General features: G+C 36.0%; 1 protein-coding gene across 8 annotated transcripts in view; it reads left to right on the forward strand.

The window, feature by feature from the left end:
* Window positions 1–17,463, forward strand: part of VPS13B (vacuolar protein sorting 13 homolog B) — a 459,168-nt gene that overhangs the window by 304,391 nt on the left and 137,314 nt on the right. For all 8 annotated transcript variants that reach the window (XM_068672350.1, XM_068672346.1, XM_068672349.1 and 5 more), the window contains one exon: window positions 1,060–1,203. In XM_068672350.1, the coding sequence (XP_068528451.1) occupies window positions 1,060–1,203 (144 nt within the window). The remainder of the gene's footprint in view (window positions 1–1,059; window positions 1,204–17,463) is intronic.

The raw sequence follows: 17,463 nt of genomic DNA on the forward strand, positions 1-17,463 counted from the left end.
TGGGCCCCTCGCTACAAGAAGGACATGGAGGTGCTTGAGTGGGTCCAGAGAAGGGCGACGAAGCTGGTGAGGGGCCTGGAGAACAAGTCCTACGAGGAGCGGCTGAAGGAGCTGGGCTTGTTCAGCCTGGAGAAGAGGAGGCTCAGGGGCGACCTTATCGCTCTCTACAGATACCTCAAAGGAGGCTGTAGCGAGGTGGGGGTTGGTCTGTTCTCCCACATGCCTGGTGACAGGACGAGGGGGAATGGGCTTAAGTTGCGCCAGGGAAGTTTTAGGTTAGATGTTAGGAAGAACTTCTTTACTGAAAGGATTGTTAGACACTGGAACAGGCTGCCCAGGGAGGTGGTGGAGTCACCATCCCTGGAAGTCTTTAAAAGACGTTTAGATGTAGAGCTTAGGGATATGGTTTAGTGGGGACTGTTAGTGTTAGGTTAGAGGTTGGACTCAATGATCTTGAGGTCTCTTCCAACCTAGAAATTCTGTGATTCTGTGATTCTGTGAATCCCCAGTCATTACTGTGGGTACTTATTCCAGATTTAACAATCACTTTTACCAGTCCATGGGACAGCTTGTTCATGCTTAGTCTGTGAAGCATGTTACACGCAAAAGGTATTGACTCTTTTTGGTATAGTTTATATCTCAAGAATTTAAAACATTTTATGTAGGGAAGATGCCAGTGAGTTTCTGTCAGCTCACAAAGAATATTTTTCATAATAGCTACCTCCTGGGTAGAGCAAAACCGATCGATACAGGAACATAAGGGGTATTAGGTGTGTACTACAACAATGCGATAGATGTGCACAGTTGGAAAGTAACAAATAATACATGTAGAAAGTAAAAATTGAAAACTTGATATTTTGTGTAAGGGGTCATCACAAGTGCAGATATAAAATAACATTAAAAAAAAAAAAAGCTTAGGAGGTAGCTAGGATGCTTAGAATTTATTCAGTAAAGAAATCTCTGAGCTTTACTAATCCTTATTTTAAATACATAGTTACATAGAAACTAAAAATTATTTTCCCAGTACCTGATATCTAATATTTTCCCTTTTCTCCATAGGAAATTTTGGTGTGTGGTCATTCTTTGGAAGTGAATATGACAACAAATCTGGATTTCTTCCTCAATGTAGCTCAAGTACAACTTCTTCAGCAGTTGGTACAAGCCAATATGATTGGGCTGGAATCTTCCAGTACCACCACTGAGGTAGGTTCTTTCCTGGTTTGCAGCTGATTTCTTTTTATATACCATAGCTCTGAGCAGGTGATTACATCATCTACAGCGACAAAATTAGAGAGGTAAGTGAAATGCATGTTTTATTATTGTTTGTTTGATCAGTCTTATAACTCATTCTAATATTCTAACAATAGGAAGGGTCTTATTTTAGTAAGAATATTATTCAGTAAATTAGATTGAGGTTATTTTGCAACACTGTATGTACAAGGAGAATTGTCTGACAAATGATGAAAAAATGAATTTTAAAGTTTTTAGAATTGTTTAACTTTTATTGAAGCTTTGGCATCTTCTCATGAATTCATATTTGTATGCACTAATTATGTTCTTCATTAAAATCAGTAAATTGTAAAATATTCTCTGTGCCTAGTACCCGCTACTCACATTAAGTATCTTCACTCAAGAACATAGGATTCAATCCATATCTGAATCTTCTTGTACTTATTCAGTGAGAGAGATGATGGAACATATGACAGATCATCTTGTGAATAATTAATTAAAATAACTAATTAAAATTATTTTTTTTTAATGGAATCCTGTAGTGTTCAGCAGCCATCTCTTGAATATGACATTCTTGTTTATTTCTGGAATTTAATAGTCAATAGTGTCTGTCAATAGTGTGGAAGAGTAGTCACTAACAGTGACAGAATTCTAAGTTTAAATAATTAAAACAAACAAACAAACAAACAAAAAACACTATCTATTCCTTATCTTCATACCAAAGTGTAGTGAGGTTGACAGGATCTTTTAAGGACAGTAGAAGTCAGTGTGACAAGGCACCAACTCCAGTAGAATGGCTGTTGGACCCACTGAAAAATCTTCACAAATAAGAAAAAGCAGTAAGGGGAGAGTTGAAGAGGCAAGACACACACAATCAACTTGCCCTTTCCAAAAGTCTAAGGGAATAGCTGGAGAAACTCTTCCTTTTTCCTGCCCACACAGATTCAGCATGTGTGAGAGGCCGGGTGGAAATGGGAAATGATTTAGAGAAGCCAAATTGCTTGTATTCCTCTCTCCTCACCCTGTCAAAACCCCAGAAGTTGTTTATATCCTGCTAACGTAGGTATCACATCATGCTCCCTCCTTTATTCCTTCCCAAGCATAGGAAACACCAATAAAGGGTGTTCCATTACCATGTCGAACCATGAGTGATGTAGTGAGAAAATGCAATGTCTCTCTCTCTTCCTTGGATACATTGCAGACACAGGGCCTCTTTTGAATATGAATATTATAAGTATGTATGGGAATATCTTCAATACTTTGTGAAGCACTGTTTTCCCATTGTCAGCGGAATGGATAGAATAAAAAGATTTGAATGGCTGCCAAAAACTTTGAGTTGGCACTGTGCAGAACTACTACACTATTGATGTGGACTATACAAGCTTACAAGTAATTTTCTAACTTATTTCATTAAGCTTTTTGTTGACTACATCCCAAGATATGTATTTGTCCTTCATTATTGTCTCCCTTGCATTACTGAGGTGTCCTGTAATGAGTTATGAGAATATTTCTGGGTCAAGGTGGTGGTTCCCTTCTCATTAATAAGTTTTAAAACTGTACCTTGATTCACTATATTGAAAATCTTAAATCCAGTATTTTATTTGTTTACTCTTCTGTCCATTTCTTTCTTCACTGTTCTGCAGCCACATGTGCCTATATGAAACTACCCCATCCTCTAATATATGCATATGTATTGTTATCTTCATATTGTTTCTTTAGTCAGCAGAGAGAAACATAATACACTGTATGCTGCTGTTCTCAACTCAGTGAACCAAGTGTGGAGCCCACACATAACTATTCATACCTGCTAATTATTCCATTACAAGAATCAAAACTTGGCTTAGGTTGGGAGACATCTCTGGATGCCATTCTTTTGCTCAAAACAAGACTAATGCATTGTCCAGGTACATCTTCTTATATCTCCAGGAATGGAGGTTGCATTACGTGTCTGAGTAAATTTCTTGTGCTAAACTACCCTCATTCTGTTGAACTTCTGTGTTTATATCCATTTTGCTTGATGCTGCGTTTCAGGGTTTCATTTCAGACTAAAGAACGAGTGTGACTTCATCTTCTTCATAACCCTGCTTTAGGTAACTGGAAGCAGCAATTTGATTCCTGTTCACCATACTTAGCCTTTTATTCATCTGTCTGAACACACCCAGCCCTCTCACCTTGTCCTTATATATCCTTTGATACATGCTAACCACTTGGTAACCCTCTTGATAATCCTCTGCCTGCTCAAGTTTCTTCTGTTTCTTCTACTGTTGAGCTCAAAGCTAGAGACAGTACTCTAGATGTGAACTCACAAGTATCTAACAAAAGAGAAGTAATCTCACCTCTGGTTTCATCTCTGCTGCCCAATAAGTGGTTATCCTTCATCACTACGGGGTCATGCCACTGTCCCAAGTACAGTTTGTTGTCCAGTAGGACCCTTGAGTTCTTTTCTCTGCTGCTCTGTAACAGTTGGCCGCCAAACTGTTTTGAGGTTTTGTTTTGGTTTGTTTTTGTCTTTTTTTTTTTTAATAATGCAGGTTTGGTATTTGTACATGAATTTATATTACTGATCTATTTGCATTAAGCGTTTGCTCAGTTGTTTGCAAGGGTATTAAAAACCTATGCCCCTTCAGTGCTCCTCTTCGAGGACTCGTGAATAAATAAGCAACCACGCATGCAAAAGTATGTGAAAACTGCACACGGGAATTTCTGAAAAGGAAAGGGGAAAAAGCAGTGCTTTGAATTTCTTGGAATAGCTGACTGTGATGAAATCAAAATTTTACTGAATGTACTTTTATCTGCTAAAATAGTGAAAAGACTGAGGTACATACCTACCTGTTTTGTCGAGTATCTGTCAAAAACTGAACTTCAGTACTGAAAAGCGAACTCTAACAAGAACGGTAGGATTCAAGAGATCCCTAAAACTATAAATAGAACAAGAATGGTAAATTCTTCGTTTTTTTTTAATGCACCGATACCACTTTAAAAACATTACAGAGGAAATAGTGAAAGACCTCCTAGAAATACTTCTGGGTTTACACAGATCTGACCATGGCCAATGAATGTTGCAAAAATTCTTGTTCCCTACAGTGTCCAGCTGACTGACAATTCTGCATTGCTAGTAAGGATTTTGCTTTCATGTTTGTTTGTTTTTGTTGTTGTTTGTTTAGTTGGTTTGTTTTTTAAAGAAAAAACAATCCAGCATATAGAATACACAGTTCAGGCTTAGTGAAAAGGTTCAGAGAAATTTGTGGTCTAAACAGACTTGTGAGCACCAGGCTGGGGAGACAAACCAAAGTTAGATTGGAACTCACATTATGAATGAGATTTTGTGTGACACTGACTTAAGGCAATGCTGTGTGCTTGGCTTTCCTTTAGGCACACCCATTATTACTAATTAAGATAATAATCTGGATTGTGTGTTTTTCCTTCAGGGAAGCTGTTCAACCCCATTTAAAGATGCTATGTTTAGCATGTTTTCAGGAAGCCATTTTCAGAGTATGAGGTCTTCTTTAAAGCAAAATCTTAAGGTAGGATAGAATCATGGAATAATTTAGGCTGGGCAGGACCTCCAGAGTTGATATATGCAGTCAAGGTCTGTTGTTCTTCAGGTCTTCCTATCTTCCCTTTTTAAAAATGGAGGTTATGTTTCCCCTTTTCCAGTCAGTGGGACTGCCACAACTTCTCAAATAAATGTGATGGACATATCACCATCTTCCATGAATGAATACTCTCTGAGCTCAATCATTCAACAAGTTTTTTTATCCATCTGGTTGTTCACCCATCCAGGCCATAATGTCCTAACTTGGATGCAAGGTACATTGTGTTGAAAGTGTTAAAGGCCTTGTCAGAATTGAGGTACATGAAATGCCTCAGTCTGCCTTTGTCCACACACACATATCCATCTGTTTATTCACAGAAGGCAATCGGGTGCTCTGTTAGATATCTGCTTTGTGGATTCCGAGGCAGGGCTAAGCATGTCCGGCAGAAGCTCATTAAACTTAGCTTTATTTATCTTTTTTGATTCTTAGCAATGCTTTGCATTTTCCCAGAGACGGTAGTTCCTCCAAACTGAGGTAAATGTCCAAGTAAAAGCTATGGATAGATAAAGCTTGTCTCTTGTGCTGCTTCTCTCATCTGTAGGCCAACCTTGCTGATTTTTTCTCCAGCAAGGTGAGCACCCAAGGATGCCAGCTATGTGGGCTGTTGACAGCTCTTCCAGCAAGCAGCCATTTGAAACTAACCAATACTGCAAGAAAGACAACAGAAGTATTTGGAGATTCTGGGGTACTGATTTCCTGGGAGGCAGAGGGTGGAACTTAAGAGTCAAATGCATATACCTTGGCTGTAAGATGACAAAGTGAAAGTTTTTGGAGCTGTGAATACACAAATATTTGAGACATGCAAACATCAAGGCTGAAGTAGAATCACCTGGAGCTTTAGAAATAATTATAGAGATATGGAAGGAGTTATATAGTTAAATGAAATGAAAGACTGAAGTTTGAACATTGGAAATCACCTTTGGTGTTGAACACTGCCAAGGGATGTGACAAAAAGATTTTTGGCTCATTTGGTCATTTCAGTGATTTTTCATAAAAGGACAAGACTATCTGCTGTGGTTTTGATTTATGTAGTTTTGTTGTTATAATCTCTAACTGATCATAACAGCCCAATAAATTTCTAGTTTTGTGGGTTTGGATTTAATAAATTTCATTCATTTGCCCTGGGTTTCAAAAACTATGCCACACGTAGCTCAAATGGGAAAAATTAGTGAATTGCATTCTCTGAAGACTAAAAATCATTAAGCAGCTAAATCCTTTTTTATTAGATAAAGAGGAACGTCAGCATACTAAGAATGCCTGGGGCATGTGGATTTACCAACAGTAATTAGTTTTGTTATTCATTAATATCAAGTAATCATCATATTAAATCTCCTTTAAAAACAACCGTATATAAAGAATAACACATGTCTATTTTTTGAAACCAATGTTTTCAAGCAAATTAAATATTTATACTTTTTAACAAAATAAAAAACATATTTTAAGGGGGCAGGGATGAACCACATCATTAAGCAAACCAGAGATGGGGGTGATCTTTGATCTATGTATGTATTCTGCCCAGTATCCCACAGAAAAAAAAAAAAAAAATCATCCTTTAAGTCATAAAGCTCTAATGTAACATTCTTTTCTTCTTTCTTCTCTCTTTCTTCTTGGTCTCCTACAGTCTGCTTTCTTTCAGAAATCCATACACAAGTGTCTTGACTTCCAGTAGTCTTGACCCACTTTTGATATTCATTTGGAGATCACCAGTCTTTCGTTACATATATTTCTGCTGGTTTAGAAATTAAGTACTGAAAGCAAGGATAAATACAGTTTTGTGTTTTCTGAAAATATTTGACTTGTCTTGTTTCTCACACAGGAAGAAAAATTCTTCAGAATATCATAATACCTTCTGTAGATTTTCTTCTGAACTCAGGCTACAGGGAAAAAACATGCATGAAGATTTTCTTTGGTCCTTACTCATTTCATTTTCAGATTTGTTCTTATTCAGAAAGTGTTTTTTGTTTGCTTGCTTTCCTGTATCATCCTCTGGAAGGGATAACATACTTATTCCTTTTGTACCATATTAGTCACTGTTGGTTTTTTTTTGTTTAATTTTGTTAATTCTAGAAAGCACCATTACAATTTTCTAACCCTGTCTTCCTGTTTTTGTAAGTACCCTAAAATTTTACAAGTGCTTCCTTTATCACATTCATCAATACTGTTTGAACTTCCTGCACAGAATTTAGAAACAAGCTAATAGAAAAATTTCAGGCCCATTAACAAATTAATATGATTGAAATGACTATGTAAAAATAATTGATATGAGGTACATCATATAGTACTGATATATTCTTTGTAATTGACGTCTTTGTAATTGATAGTCTTCAGAGTTGTGTTTTTTTTTTTCCTAATGGATTTGCCCAATTACCTTTGAAACTCTTGAAAAATTTCATCACCAATAATAAACTGTAGCAAGGAGCTCCCCTCAACCCCCTTTTTTTCTTTCTGATTATCATGCATCAAGTTTTTATCTTAGGAAAACAAACAAATTACCAATTCGTAATGACCTCTGTCTTGATAGAAATCAAAGAGCATAGAATTACTTAGGAAAAGGGAGTCTACTGCTGGTAGGTTACTCGTTGGTCTCTCAGGTCTCAGCCAGGAAAGAACTTTAGAGAACCAGCAGGTTTCTCAAAGCCTCTTATCTCAGTTGTGCTTAACTGTGGCTCATGCCCAGAGAGCTTTTTCTTGAATATTTTATCAGTATGATTGGAAAGAAAGCAGCCTTTTAAGGGCTGATGCAAAAGGAGTTGAAGAGCTTGTTTGTTCTTCCTTTTTAAAGGAAAAAAAAAAAAAGTATCCTTTAGGCAAGCAAGTTTAGCATTTACAAATTTGGTAACTCAGTGTCAGAACAATTACGTTCCTGATGACTTTGCAGTTTCAGCTGAATTGTCACTGTTACATAAGCAACGTTTCAGTTGCCTTTTTTGTGTGTGTCAATGAGGACATACCTAGGAAAGAGATGGAATGTAGCTTTTCAAGGAACTGGATTTAAACAGATTGAAAGCAGGTGGCTATCCACATTGTATTACAATTTTGGCACATCGCTCATTAAGAAAACCTATGCCACTGAAATTAATTCACGCCCAACAGATGTTTGTACCATAAAGGGATATGACCTTCTTGACACCAGTCACTGGAAGGAAAACATTTTTTCTTTTGATGTTTTGCATTAGGTACATATTACACATGTCTTGCACGCTGAAAATAGCCCTGATTTTCTTACATAACGTACATTTTACGTAAATGCACATTCATCCCTGCTGCTTAGTCAACATAGTTAATGTTTTATAGGGAAATGTAGGGGGCTCCAAGAGCGTGTGGGTTCATTTGGCAGTGGATGTTGCATTCAAAACCAAATACATTTCTGTTTCCACGTCAATTTGAAAAATCTTAAGCTATATAATAAAATTCTGTCTAAATTTTCCAGTAATCAAAATCTAGCAATAATCTCATGAAATACTACTAATTTATCTTTTTACAATATGGTTATAGTAAACGTTTTTTTTGGACCCCTGCCTTTAGCCCATGACTATATGCACATGTATGAATATTAAGTGTAAAATTTCACACAGTAAATTATATTAATCTATACTTGATTACGATAAACTAATGGATAACTTATTAAACCATCAGGTAATTAAGACCAGCCTTCTGCTGGACTTGCTTCAGTAGTTCCATGTTTTTTTTCTACCAGGGATCCCAGAACTGGACACAGTTGCTTGTTCTGTTGTGTTCATAGACATTTGACCTTTTTATTGCAGCGGTTATTTTTCAGGTTTTTAGACAAGTGCGAAATTTCATTTTGTGCATTTCCTCCCCCAGCCAGCTGTGGCAGCACAACAGTCTAAATCTGAGTTTAAAATACAATTAAGAATATTATATTCAAGACATGGAAAAGCAGTAATCCGCTTAGCATTCAGTCCGACACAAAAAAAACTCATGTAAGCAGCTCATTTTTTATGGAAATAAAAAACTTACAGGAATGTCATTACGTGTCTGGCTGTGAACATTGTTGTTCATTTTCTGAAGGGAAGGGAATGAGTGCAATGATTGCTTTTTTCCTGTTTTGCTGTTGACTTGTAGCAAATCATTCCTATTACTGTAGGAATCAGCAGTATTACAACAGATAAATTTTCAGCATAATTTCATTCTGGATTTCACTCTAGATATGAAGTGACTGTGCATTAATCCTTGGTGATATATGCTAACTTGCAACGTGTGCCTTGTACACGTTTTAAGAGCTTTACAATCTTCTGTGAGAATCGGTATATAATTTAGAGTATTTATTTAGAGCATGCCTTTACTTATTAACAGTTATTTTTATAATATCTCTCAGTGTTTGAAAAGGCACCTAGAAGCTACTAGTAAAATATTTGAGCATTTGAGGATCAATATCTTACTCTTGATAAAATGCACCCATACATCATCAATAAATGAGAAAAGAAATTAACTGTATTACCATTCTAATTGGGACAATTATACTCTAGTAATGTATATTGTTGTATTAATCTTTCTAATCCAGGTATTCTGGCAAAAAAAAAAAAGACCTATATATTCACTTTCTCCCCTTAAAAAACATGCAAACAGAAAATTACAAGTCTTTCTGTGAGCAATAATTTTATGTTCATACCAGTAGCTTCAAAAACCTGAAAATTTTAGGCCTTGATTTATAAAAGCTGTCTTTCTCTGGAAGTAGAGCAGAAGTCACATCCTGAAATTATTTTTGATTACAACCAGCAAATCTTTTCTAACATAGATGACCACCATACTGTTTTTTCTTCTCTGCAAAAACATTGGTATTGCTTCACATCTGCTAGAGAGGATCTCTCGGATTTCTTCTCTCTCTCTGTTTTTACAGTTTATAAAATGGGAATATTGATCTTGAAATTAGGCCAGTATTAAAACATTTCTAAGTTTTTACTTTTGTTTGCTTTTGTTATTCTTAAAAATCTGTTCTAATCAGTTTCTCAAGGTAGTCTTGAAAGCTGAGTTTGTAATTTTGCTCTTCAGGCTTAAAACAGATCTCTCCTAGTTGCTTCTTACCACTGGTTTATCTAACAAAGCTAGACAACAGTTTAATACATTTTGATTTGATTCAGAAATTTAATATTTGCTTTTTGCAAAGACATCTGAATAGTTTAACAGTATAATTGATGAAAGATTGCAAAGAGCATTTAATACTGTTAATATGCTGGAAACTAACTCTATCACAATCATCTGAGGAAGTATTTAGAAGAGAGTAGGTTCTTTGCTGGCAGCTTCTCTCAATAAAATATACCTTAATGATAATATCTTTTATATTATGCCTGAATTTTCCTTTACATAATTCAGAACAGTCAGAATATGGATCTCAAAACCTACAGACATACTTCAGTCTGGTAAACTGCAGTCACTCAGCATACCATAACTACTACTACTAAATGTGAATTTGACTCCCTGGTTCTATTGACATGAAAAATAAATTGTTTAGTAGGGCTAGAAGACATTACACTGATATTTGTTAGATTTTATCAAAACATTATAATTAAAAAGAGAATTCTGAAATTGTGCTTTGAACACGACATGATCAAAATGTAGTTGTATTTGATCAGCTCTACTAGTGAAACAGAAGAGTTGACATTGCTGTAGTTCTGGAATATTTTATTATTACTACGTAAGCAGTATGGTTTTAAATCATAAGGATTTTTAGAATCCTGTTTCATCTACTGATCAGCCTACTAAGACCTTCTTAAGTGTCAAGGGCTGTTCTTTACAGTCTCCTTTCAACAGTTTAACATTGCAGGTTAGAATTATATGAGATCATTGCAGGTGCCTCATCAATAAATTATCAATAAATTAAATAACTTAAGCCAATCTACTTACTGTTATTTTTTTTCCAAGCATTAATATGTTGTTTAATACTGTTTTATCAATCATAATGCATCTGATTTCATTAAGGGATTAATATATTCATCAGTCTATATGGATTTTGTTGGAGGCATCGGGTGTACTTTGATGGATTAATATCAGTACTGGATTTGTTTCATTTTAATCACTACTTAAAGTAGAACTAACCACTGGAACAACTTTTACTGATTTATGAACTGAACAAACTAATGAAAACTGGTACATTGCCAAAATTAAGATTACAGTATTCATTGGAAAATAGATAGGGGTGCAATTTCAGGCAAGTAAGCCCTATGAAAGAGACATGTAATTAGCATTACAGATGAAAGAAATGGAAACTGATTTGGACAAATGAAGAGGATGTCCTTTGGAAAGCTCTCTTAACAATGGAAGCAGTCTGGCAGGTGTCCTAGGTTTTCTATCTTTTTTTTTTTTTTTCCTGATACATAGTTGTATAGAATCCCTAACTGAGGTGACAATGGAAATCATCATAGTTAGAATTAACTCAGACTATAAGACCTCCTTCAATTAATTCATCTTTGAGGGATTTTAAATGAAAACATTCTAAAAATATTTTTTCTAAAAATAATAAATCACTGATAGAGTCATCATTCTTAATCTTTTCCAATAAGTAATTATTGTCCTCTTAAAAATATGCATTTTATTTCTTGTTTATGATAATCTTTGATTCTATAAGATGAATAATTGCTGTTAATGCCCAAGTATCAGAAAATAGGTGACAGTCTATGTTATCTCTTTTCCCTTTTGTCTGGAAACCACATTCGAAATAGCTAACTATATTTTGAAGCTAGAAGAATAAAGAAAAAATACGCTGAATATATACTGGCTTTGATTATCATTGGAAAAATGTTTTTCATCTGTATCGAAGGAGAAGAATGAGGAAAAAATGCAGGGGGAAAACGACATTTAAGCTGAGAAAAAATCCTTACCCTTTTCCAAATATTTGACTAGATCAAATCCTGAAGATTGTTGAGAAACTATAAACATCATTAATCTTAGTTAGGAAACTTAATTTCACTGGAAGTTCTTGGTAAATAGAAGGATTAAGTAATTGTCTCATGCCTCAAAAATAAAATACATTGTGGTACTCTGTTTTATGCTTTGTTTACGTAAATATAGGCAGTCGTCAAATAGCAACTCTGAGTTTAAACTTTAAAGGTGTGATTTCCAAACAGACGGTATTTGGTGGTTTATAGTGCAATGTTGTAAAGAGCACTGTAGACAAAAATAATAAAGTAGTGATGATTTATGTGTAAATCTTTTTTTTTTCTTTTTTAACGTATTTTAATATTCTGTGAAGAATTTCATGCCTGGTCTCCAGTGTTGTGTTTTTACTTATTTGTAAGCCCTAGCTTTATACTCTTTTATAAATTCATCTTTGATGTACAGTAGACCTATTGTACCGACTTATTCATAGAGTATAGTCTATTATTGCAAAGAATATTGCTTTGATCTGCTTGACAGTTTTAAAGTATGGACACATATGTGGTGTATGATAAATTACCTGAGGGGTAAAGAACGTTGCTGCCTTTTCATAATTATTCACTTTTTTAGAATTAATATATGCCAAATTCTTACAAGAAGAAGATATAATACCTCCACATGGAGAACAGAAACAGAAGTGCTAGGAAAAGAAATAGAAGAGTGGCTTGTAGTTAACGTAGTATTTGTACAGCAATGCACCTGAGATAATAGGTGCATTATTAATAAAAGGACTATATTTCATCGCAAGGAAATTATTAACAGTTTCTTAAATATTCTTAAAAAAAATAATATTCTGGTTAAAGTCTATTAATATAAATGGTAACTGGTTTTACTGCTGAGTAATAGAACAGGTGAGTTCTCAAGGAGTTTATTTCTTAGTCTGGCAAATCCATTTCCTGCTGTCCATCACTTACCACCTGGAGATTTTTGGCAAGAGAGCATCTTATTGTCATGCTAACATTTAGAAGCAGAAAATACAAGAACTTCTCTTTGAAAAAGAAATGAAATACAAACCAACACTCATCTTGGTCTGCTTCTGCCCTGTGTAGGCACGCATGGATAACATATCTTACTGCAAATCAGTGTATCTTAGATTTCTGAATTAAACATGGTCATTGAGGTCATTAAAAACTATTTTTTATACAAATTGCTTACAAAGTAAGGCTAGATTTCTGGAAAAATACTAATATCTCCACAAATAATAATTTTGCTTAAACCTACTTTAAAGGGTGTTCCTAATAACTATCTACATTGGAGGTAATTGTGAATGCAAAATGCACCTTCCCTGAAGAACATAAAAGGTATTTTCAAATGCTTACTTTGTCTTCACAATATTTTTATGAGGCTTATGGCTCTAGGAAAGAAAACAATTACACTATTGAACACAAGATGCTTACATATTAACTTTAAGGGAAATTAAGAATCTAAAGTATTTTTCAGAGGGTGTCATCTGAATTTTTCACCCAGTCTTTGTCTTCTACCAGCATATTCTCCCTGTTCCCTCTATCCCTGTTTGCCAGGTTGCATAGTCTTGTTTGTTTATTTTCTGCTTGCCTGCTTCAGTAGGCTACAAGCCTATACCTATCCCACAGTATTTGAAAATCAAACAGGTAGTTGATAAAAACCAGCATAAGCTATTTCTTGAAAGAACCATAGCCAGATTCGTCATCTTTTCCATCCATCTTTCTTTTTGTATTCACAAGTTTTTAATTGCAGTGGTGAATGTAGCACTCAACAATCAACTGTTGCAAATATGGAAATATTTGCACACAGCAGAAGTAGAGTCCAAAAAAATTGTCTGTTTTGGAGCCCTCTCAGACAGACCTCTGGAGTTCTGCTATTTCTGCCATTTAAAGCCTTAGCAATGGAAAAAGCTTCCAAAATTCTTCAACATATTTGCTGTTATTGTAGCTATGTCTTGTTAGCAATTAGAATATAGTAGAACCCACACAAACTTGTCTAAAAAACAAGAAGAAAATTTCTTGTTCAACTTTAAGAGAAACCATATTTAACTATTGAGATGGTGAAGGATGGGCTCTAGTGTACTGGAGAAGTGGTCATAACAAAGAATGATCTGGGACTGAAATGTCTGCTTGGATTTATTTATTCATAACAGATTGTATCCCAAGCATAATTTGCATTCAAAGCCAATACCCCAGGGACACAAGTTGTCATTGATCTGGGGACAGTGCTGAGCAAAAAGGGTGGAAAGCTGTTGTGGTCGGATCATTGTTTTCTTTCAGAAATTCAAGGTGTGACCTGCTGATGTTTTCTGCTTTCATGATACTTGCTTCTGAGTGTTTAACTTCTGAGCAGTCTGTCTGAGGTACCCAAGCACTGGCCTCAGCAGCGTTCATCAGCCTGCCAGATGATATTTTGCCGCTAGACCTGGCTCTTGGCCAATCACTCTGAGCAAACCCCACCAGCAGATGTGACATGTTCCATAAGGCTCACCCCCACACTCCGATAAATTGCAAAGACAACCCACCAGCTTCCTGAATAAATGATATTAAGAGGAGGGGGGAGAGAAAGGGGGAGAAATACGGCTCTTACATTCTCACATACCCAATCAAAATCACCAGACGCTTCACTGAGTGATAGGCAATGTACTAATTACAGCAAACTAATTAATTGAGGTCTCCAGGAAGGGGAAGGCACAGAAAAATCACCTAGAGCAGCCGGTTTCTTTCTCTCCTGGTTGAATCAAACTCCGTGCCGATTGATCATTAGAGACAATGCAGTAATAACTGCAGAAGATATAAATCATCCGCTGTCGTTGCAGATTAGGCTTAAGAAAGCACTTCTGATAAATTATGATATGCTGTAATATGCTGGGTCAGGAAGTCTGGGAGATTATCCTGAAGAAGTATTTCTCTACACTTGCTTTTTTTTATACTGCTTTTCCCTATGCATCCACATATGGCTGCTGTCAGGGAGAACAGGAGCCTAGAAGGACCTTTGGGCTGACCCGGTGGGGCCATTCCTATGTTCTCCTGTAGTTAATTTCTGTTTATGGCTCTCTCATCAACTTTCTGTTGTTGCTGTAACTTCACTGTACCATAAAAAATGTGATCAGCAGGAGGTTTGTTCAAAATTGCAATTGACAATTGTATCTCACATAAAAGTTGAAGGAATGATGGCTAATGGAGTTTATAGCAGTCTTCCTTGCCTATTGTACTTTAACAGAGCAAGTTCTTCTGAGTAAAAATCAATTTAAGGAAACTTTACTCGAGGTTATCAATGCATTACTGCTGTGAAGAATGAAAAAAAAAATCAAATGGTATCTTTTTTTGTTGGTGTTGAAAACAAACATAATTTCGTTTTCCATTTGTATTTTGTTTAAAAATAATAACAATCAGAAAACTGGTAAAACAACTTCCAGATAATACTACTTAAGAAGCCAGACAGCCAAAGTGTGAAATGGCAGATGCACATGTTGCACAGATGTTGTGTTGACTGGTTAGTGTCCTTATGGAAAGCTTGTGTAATTGGAAGTATTTTTAGTATGCTGAAACTTTGAGAAGTTGGCATCCTCGTTTACAAGTTTCTTTTGAAGAATCTGTTTATCTTTTGCCTTTTGATTCCTGAAGTCTAAGGTAATCAGTGTTGGAGAGCCAAAACAGCCTTAGTTTCTGTGTATTGTATAGATCAGACGAATTTAGGTATGTCTTGATAGTCACAAGTGTGTTGGCACATAAAAAAGGTAATGTTTAGTCAAGATAGCTTCCTGAGGGGTTTATAGTCTTTTTTCTTTATACGTTTGAAAATTGTTGCAATGACTAGAAGCAGAGCAAACAGTGTACGGTAACAGTAACATCCCAGAAACAGTAGGTATTGAAACGTGAACCCATAAAAAACCTTCTTAGTTTTGTCTTTTTCATAGTTTGCACATTATTTATCAGATCTTGTATACCTGCTCGGTTTTGCTCCATGTTAAGCTTTCAGTGCTCATTTCAGGGAAAGGGAGATCATGCAGCATGTAACCCTGCATCTTTGATATGCTGAGGCAGTCCCCAGTATCAATACAGGCTGGGTGGTGAACTGATTTAGAGAAGGACCTGGGGATACCGATGGATGAAAAGCTGGATATGAGCCAGCAAAGTGCGTGTGCAGCCCAGAAAGACAGTCATATCCTAGGCTGCATCAAAAGCAGTGTGACTAGCGGGTCGAGCGAGGTGATTTTGCCCCTCTGCTCTGCCTTCATGGGACCTGATCTGGAGTGCTGCATCCAGTTCTGGGGTCCCCAGTACACGAGAGACGTGGACCTGTTAGAGCAGGTGTAGAGGAGAGTCCCAAAAAATGATCAGGGGGCTGGAGCAGCTCTCCTGTGAATCAAGGTTGAGAGTTGGGGGCGTTCAACCTGGAGACGAGAAAGCTCCAGGGAGACCTTATAGTGGCTTTTCAATATAAGTGGGCTTGTACGTAAGGTGGAGAAAGACTTTTTACCAGAGCCTGTAGTGACAGGACTAGGGGGCAGCAGTTCTAAACTGAAAGAAGGTAGGTCTAAATTGGTTGTACAGAAGAAATTTTTTATGATGAAGGCGGTGAGGCACTGGCAGAGGTTGCCCAGAGAAGCTGTGGATGCCCCATCCCTCGAAGTGTTCAAAGTTAAGTTGGACACAGTAGTGAGCAATTGGATCTAGTGAAATGATCTTTTCAATGATTCTATGGTTCTATGCGATACTTTTTTGATGGGTTAGCACTACAGTAACTGGAGAACCACAAGTTCATTGCAGCTGGTTAATATGTTTAATTGATAATAGTTGTTAGCAATTATCTCGTTACCTGGGAAGTGGGACTGCATTTTTGCATGAATAATTTCAAAGTGGTGATACTTATTAAATGTAGCTTTTTTTTTCCCTTTTCACTATAAAGCTTCTACTTTGGTTACAAAGTGTGAAATTTAACATAACAGCTGTAGGAAACAAGGAAAAGTTACAGAATTTGGATTATTTAGATTTGAGGCAGTTTGATGGAGGTTCTCAAACAGTTTGCCATGGGTTAGCTTAAAATTTCAGCTTGATGATTCTTCTTATGTTTGTTTTGTGGGTTTGGAAATAATGCAATATTCCCAGAAAATCATTTTCTAAGATAAGAAGGATTGCAGAAGATTGTAGATCCTAAGCACTTACCAGAAGTAGATGTCCAAATTAACACCAGCGACATAAATTGGAGCTAAGAGATGTGTTAACACTTCCTTTCATGTGTGGTGAGGTCACTTCTACATGGTTATAAATCCAGATTGTCCCCACAAGACCACCCCACAAGAACTTAGAAAAGAAATCACTTCCATAACCTAAAGGGACAGAAAGTTTTGGTAAGGAGGAATGGCATTTCATATCAAACTCAGGGTATTGTTCTTAGAATGTGAAAAAAGAGAACTAGGAGACAGAGGAAAATCCATTTTACTGTAAATATATCTTATCTTTACTGTAAATATATCTTATCTTTAGCTTGCATCCTAAAATTACTAGGAAAAAAAAGCAATGTTGAATTGTTCCAGAATAATTCTTGCAACTGAAATGGCTGTATTGAAGAGATCTTCACTTACGCTCAGATTCTGCAAAATTAAAGTGAGAAAAACATGTTTTGTGTTCTTTGAAATCTGAAACTAAGAAAATTTTTATTTTACAGTGAAGTGTCTGTTTAACAAGCATTCTAACAAGTGTAATTCAGAAAGATAAATATATGGAAAAAGATTGAAATTAAATTTACAAAGTCAAGAGTTGTTAGTATAGTAAAA

Source organism: Anas acuta, chromosome 2 (assembly GCF_963932015.1).
Source record: "Anas acuta chromosome 2, bAnaAcu1.1, whole genome shotgun sequence".
NCBI lineage: Eukaryota > Metazoa > Chordata > Aves > Anseriformes > Anatidae > Anas > Anas acuta.